The sequence below is a fragment of the Sprattus sprattus genome, assembly GCF_963457725.1.
Source record: "Sprattus sprattus genome assembly, chromosome: 4".
Taxonomy (NCBI): Eukaryota; Metazoa; Chordata; class Actinopteri; order Clupeiformes; family Clupeidae; genus Sprattus; species Sprattus sprattus.
The window spans coordinates 18,814,500-18,820,917 of NC_137923.1; the positions used below are offsets into that span (position 1 = coordinate 18,814,500).

Here is a 6,418-nt window from a genome sequence, read left to right on the forward strand (position 1 = left end):
ATGTTTGTGTGTGTTGCAAATGCAGAAATAGTGGTAATCTGACGGTGTGGCTAAAATGGCCGCCTGAGCTGGGAAGCAGAGGACGGGTGATGCATTGGAATTTGATTGTTAGAATCACAGATTGCTCTCGTCTCGTCTGCATCTCGTTGTCTCGACTGGTTCGCCTGCACTAATTTTGAGCACCCTTCACAAGAAGTGATTGTGGTGAGAGGGTGTGTGCTCTACAATTTATTGCCATCCTGGGAAACAATGGGTTATTGACTACCTTATGGCGTGTAAAAAATAAGGCAAAACAAAACAAACAAATAAATAACCTGGCAGAGCTCTAAGATTTCGCCTGAAATGTCAAGCCACCTTCTCACAAAGCACTCTGGATCAGATACAAAGACACTATGGGGTGTCAGGCTTACAAAACATGAACCCAAACACCCCACAAAGAAAAAACACTCACACACTAACAGACAAAAAAAAAATCACATACACTCTTACACAACCCCTGCCTTCCAGAAGTATCTTTCGGAGGGGTTCGGGTATCTCCTGATACATCTATGATTGACAGGATGGGGGGCTGATGAAAAGGGGGGGGAGTTATCCCAGAAATCCCCCCCACCTACCCACCACACACTCTCCCTCCACATCCCATGTTGTTGTTGTGGTCATCCTCAACACCAGGGGGCGCCCTCCCCCTCCTGCTCCCCTGCGAGGCCTGGCAGGCTGCCCTGCTGCTCCCCCCCTGCTATCAGGCCTTGGAGAAGGTGTTGGCGGAGGTGCCCGGTTGGGCCGGGCTGGCGCCGTGCGGCTGCTGCTGCTGGTGGGGGTGCTCGTCGTGCCAGCGGTCCGTGCAGCGGCGACGGGCGTTCATGAAGAAGTTGCTGACCGTGCTGAGTTCCAGACCCAGCTGCTGGGAGATGGTGATCTGCATCTCCTTGGATGGCCGCTTGTTCTCCTTGAAGATGGCGATGAGCGTGCGGCGCTGCAGGTCTGTGAAGACCAGACGCTGCTTCTTGGGCAGCATGTTTCGGTCCTTGTGCTGCTCCTGCTCTTTCCGCTTGCAGGCTGCACCAGATAGATAGATAGATAGATAGATAGATAGATAGATAGATAGATAGATAGATAGATAGATAGATAGATAGATAGATAGATAGATAGATAGATAGAAATATGGATAGATAGAAATATAGATAGATAGATAGATAGATAGATAGATAGATAGAAAGATAGATAGAGAGATAGATAGATAGATAGATAGAGAGATGATAGATAGAAAGAGAAAGAGAGGGGGGGAGAAATATCAAGACAGAGATTTATTTCATGTCTACCTGTTTTTCTCCCTTCTACTTGTAATGCATAAATCATGGAGATGGTAGGCGATGGAAAATGGCATGAAACAAGCAAATTTAAATTAAAATAATCATAATCATTTCAGGTGTGCGTATGTGTTTGCCAGTATGTGTCTACATTGATGACACTGTATGTGTGTGTGTGTATGCACCCGTTAATGTCTGTGTGTGTCAGTGTGTTATGAGTGTGCATGCACCGTGTGCAGCGTGGAGAGGGAGAGCGAGAGATGAAAGATTAACCCACGGTGCGTGCACATAAGTCGTTCAGGGGGATGATGGGTCTGTGGGGACTCATGTCAGAATGGCCTCAGGCTAAATCTGCTCTCCTTTGCACAGTCCCTGCCTGCCCAACCCGTGGTGGGGGATCGCCATGCTAAGACCCGTCTCAGTAGCTGGTCCTCACACGCGGTGCATACAAAAACAACACAGCTCTCCTTAAAGCTCAAGTGGAATAAGCGGCAACTGAATTTCAGTTGCTGCAACCACTTGTACAGCTTTATGGTACCATTCAAAATGTGTTTGGGGTTGTTCTTTGAGTCGTGGTTTCAAAATCTACATCTACATAAAATCATTTTTCTGCACTTGGTCACACTGTCTTTACACTATCTGCTGTAAAGATAAACAGAGAGAGAGAGAGAGACAGGGTTCCCCCAGCTCTCAGGTTGATTGTGCTGAAGTGGCTGAAGTGGGAGCAGGCCTGTGTGTGTCTAATTACAGTGGGCCAGAGGCGATCGATCTCCCCTACACAGTCAAATCTGTTTACTGCTGCCGTCTAAACCCTGTGCGCTCTCATCCATCATTTTCATATACCACATCAACGCTCACACACACACAAACACACACACACACACCCAAACACCACACTCACATACACTCCGGTCACAAGCATGCACTGTCATCTCCACACATGTTTTCCACACATGCATGCTACACACATTCACCCAAGTCTCTCTCCCATACCGAGTAAATCCAGAAGATTCACACACCTTCTGTCATGCTCACACAGAACCGAAACAGCCAAGACCCAGTGGTCAGAATTGGCCAGTGGTATGCCTTAACAGAAAACCTCTAGTCTCTTTACTCCACAAAACATTATAATGGTTTACTGTAATACACAGCAGAGGTGATGGAGGGCCTGTAGATGAGGAATTGTGTATAAGTGAGGGATTTTGCCTATAAGATCTTAACAGACTGCAGTGGATTTCAGCGCTTCACCTTCTACATTAAAACTGTACTTGTTTAACAGTAATGCCACCTGGGGCAGACTTCTCCCTGAATACAAACCCTGCACTGTTCAATAATTACTGTAGTACAGCTAAATGAATATCACATTTTTATTCGCTCGTTCTCCCTCTTACTCCTCCCATCATCCTTTTCATTTTTGCCGACACAGTCTTTTGTCTGACCGTCTGTGCGGTGAGGTATCGAGCGTGAGAGGTGCACACATCCCTCTCCCTCCCTCCCTCTCTCTCACACACACACGCACACACACACGTTCTCTCTTTCTCTCTGTCGTTTTCACAGTCCGCCTCTTGATGTCACTCGCTTTTGCCCGGTTCTCGCGCCTTCATGTGAGTGGGCGCGCGCTGGGCTTGGCGGATCAATAGCGATCGATCGCCAGGGAAGGGGGCCCTGATTACTGGACCACGTGTGCTGGAGAAAACAGAGGAAAATCGATCATTGCAGCTTTTAGCCCAACAGCAAAGCGCATGGACACCAGAAAGACGCTGAGATTTTCGCATTTGGCCCAGCCAGACGAAATACCAAGAATTTCGCTCTCTGAGACTAAAGGCCTAGCTACATCACAAAACAAAATAGAACTCTTCCGCCCTAGTAAATATCATAACCTCCCTTGGAGAGAGTCAGTTGCCAAACCTTGTAGGCTGTAGAAAAATATTGTCTTATTTAAGAAAAACTGTTATACAGTCTTACCCAACCATTTACTGTAGGCTTGGTAGAGGCAGCTCATTCTAGCTATGCTTTGAATAAAATAATTAGGCTATACCTCGCAATAGCATTGCAATCGTAATAGAAATGTAAACAAACTCCCAACAGGCGCACAGGGGTTATTCAACATCAACACTTAAGGCGATAGATCACAGTAGTAAAGAGAAGAGAGGCTGCTAGCACAGCGGGTTGCCTCTATCCACATGTCAAAGCCTACTGCAGAGACAGAGAGAAAGCGAGATAGAGAGAGAGAGAGAGAGAGAGAGAGAGAGAGAGAGAGAGCGTATCCCGGCAAAATATTAATGAAAGCGCAGTTCTTCAAAAGTCTGCTTGTTTTTACACTGGGCTATTGTATGCATTTAAAAGCCTAACCACGCCTGTAAATAGGCTAAATAATGGGGTTTAACCGATTAGGCTATATGATACAGCCTGACGACATCAAATCATAAGTGTTAGCAAACCACAATTGTTCAGGTTTAATGACGTTTTATTTTCAAATTATGTTTGTAAAAATGCGATCCAGCGCGGGCCTTTCTTCCCAAGTCACCTCCCGGCCAGGTAGGTGGTTAATTTGTTAATCCCCGTTGTTGTTTTCAATTGTTTTACTTTTGCTGCAAATTAATTGTCCCGATATCGATTGACCTGCGCTTTAAAACCATTCCATGGTACATTTATTCAATTCGGTCTGCTAAACCATGCCAAGTTTTCCCTCTCTCTAAAGTAACTCATCTGCGGGAGTCGCTTTTCCGTAATGTAATGAGGGAATACTGGTGCTAATGTAGTGTTAATCTAATATGTAAACTCTCTTGTTTTTAAACTGCTTAAACGCCGATCCTTTTCACTGTGCCAAAGGCCTCGTGACGGTCAGCGCAATAACAGGAGCAGCCTGCCCCTGATAGTCGCCAGCGAATGTAAGCGAGTGGGAGTAGCGTATAGGCCTACTGTAGTAAAGAAATTGTGGTAGCCCTTATATACATATTACGTATATTATATATTATATTATTCTTTATTTTAGAAAGTCTTGGACCGCAGATATCCTTAAAACCAACCCGGTTTCTGGTATTCTACATGTAAAAGACTCGTCATATTACATCATATGACGGCCTATGTGAGCCTACTGCAAAAAGTAGCCTAGTTTTTTTTTTACATGCGGCATTGAGAAGTCTAGTGACACCCTGAAGATTAGAACAAAAAACACATTGGCACAAAATATTGAGCTATTCTTAAGGTAAAAAGTTACAAAAAAAATCCCTCACAGACTTTTCTTTTCTTTTGTGAGGTTGATTTATCGCTCAGTATTGCAGAAACTTTGATCAACATCCCCGCATACGTTTCGGTGGACCTCTTTCTCTTTCTCTCTCTCACACTCTCTTCTCTCTCTCTCTCTCTCTCTCTCTCTCTCTCTCACACACACACACACACACACACACACACACACACACACACACACTACTCCTCATCCAGTGCTAAACGCTGGCATAAGCAGAGCACACTGCCCTCGATATGTATAGCTTTCCTAGCTCTGTGGAATTACCTATCCTGAATCTTTTAGTACTGCTGAATGAGGCCAACGTACCGTGTGCATAAACCATCTCAGGAGTTTTAACTATGCCGCATGTAATTAATTATGGGAGGACCTGGAGGCGCAAGTTTGGCCGCCACAAGGCAGACGTATCACAAATACCGCTGATGGACACAGAAGCGCGTTTTAAACAGCCAGACCAAGGCAGCGCCAAAACCTGCATGAATTGCGGAGCCCTGGGCAAAGTGTTGGGCGTACAGAAGCCGTGCAAAAGCCTTGATGTAGGCTATGATAATTCGCCAGAAGTGGTCCTGAGAGAACATTACAAGCCGACGAGTTTTATAACTTTTTAGGAAATTTGCCGTTTGGCTAATTTGTCAAATTCAACACAACTCAAGAATCTAGAGTTCGAATCGATATCTGGCCAATAGGCCTGATGTTGCCCGCAAAGTGGATGCACGTTGGGTGTGCGTGCTGGGGTGTGAACCCTCCCCAGGCGGTTCCATGCTGTTGCTGGTGTGTGGTGTTGCTGAGGTGCGGATGATGGGAGACGAGCGAGGGCAGGATCGATAACTAACCGCACCATGCAGCTAACCGGTCTGCCCGGGATCGATGGGTTGAATGGGGTTGATCTTTTTTTGGGTGCGGTGCAACGTACCCTCTCCCGCAATGGCCTGGCTACTGCTGGCGAAAAACAGTCATGTCAATCAATCAGTCACAAGGAGGCCTTATGCTCTCAACAAACATGGATGCAGATAATGCTTGAGTAAGCTATGCAAAACGTAATTCCTTTAGCCTAAATTAAATCTGGACGCATATCTATCTATAAAAAGGCATATCCAAACTCGGAAATAGATTGTCTAGCATAACAAAAAGACAAAATCACTGCCAATATCTCTGATCAAGCGATGGCAATGGTAGTTTACCAGCCTGGCTTTGATTCGACTCCCGAAACGCGAATATCACTGAATGTGACTAATGCTTGCTCCCTTGTTGTGCGCTGTGTTAATCATTAAAAGGACTATCTGATTTGAATTATTATTGAACCACATATTCTAATGATTGCTTTCTGCCAATAGATTTAACTCCAACGAAACATTTTTTTGCAAATGTAGCCTAAATATAAAATCCATGTGATGAAATATCCCAAAAGTTAAAAAATACATTACATTTGTCCGCCAAGAAATACAAATACAGTACATCTATCCTAAAAAATAGGTACACTATTTTGCGTGTTGTCCAAATGTTTATTTGATAACATTATGTCATCAAAAAAGTTAATTTCAGATATCTAGAATATAAGTCTACTGCTTTATTATATTGTACGTGTGAGTAGCCTACGTGTGAGTTTCATGCTCCTAAATTTCTGTAAATTTTGTATACAATCTCCCTCCTGTTCTTTCACTGTTACCTTTGTCTTTGTCCCTTTATTAAATACTTTAATTCTGAAAAGAGGGCTATAATAATAATAATAATAATAATAATAACAACAACTCACAAATACGTTTTTAACATATCATTTAGTTAAAAAGCGCCTTGACTATGGGATAATTTCACATTATGCATACTACAATAATAACTTCGAAGTAAAATAAATGTCCATGACTGA

At 44.0% G+C, this 6,418-nt stretch overlaps 1 protein-coding gene across 1 annotated transcript in view; it reads right to left on the bottom strand.

Annotated features, from left to right (window-relative positions):
* Positions 1-739: 739 nt before the first annotated feature.
* onecut3b (one cut homeobox 3b) overlaps positions 740-6,418 on the bottom strand; it is a gene marked incomplete at both ends in the record, with an annotated part of 18,637 nt that continues 12,958 nt past the window's right edge. Inside the window, one exon of the mRNA XM_080836120.1 lies at positions 740-1,056. Coding sequence (XP_080692246.1) covers positions 740-1,056 — 317 coding nt within the window. The remainder of the gene's footprint in view (positions 1,057-6,418) is intronic.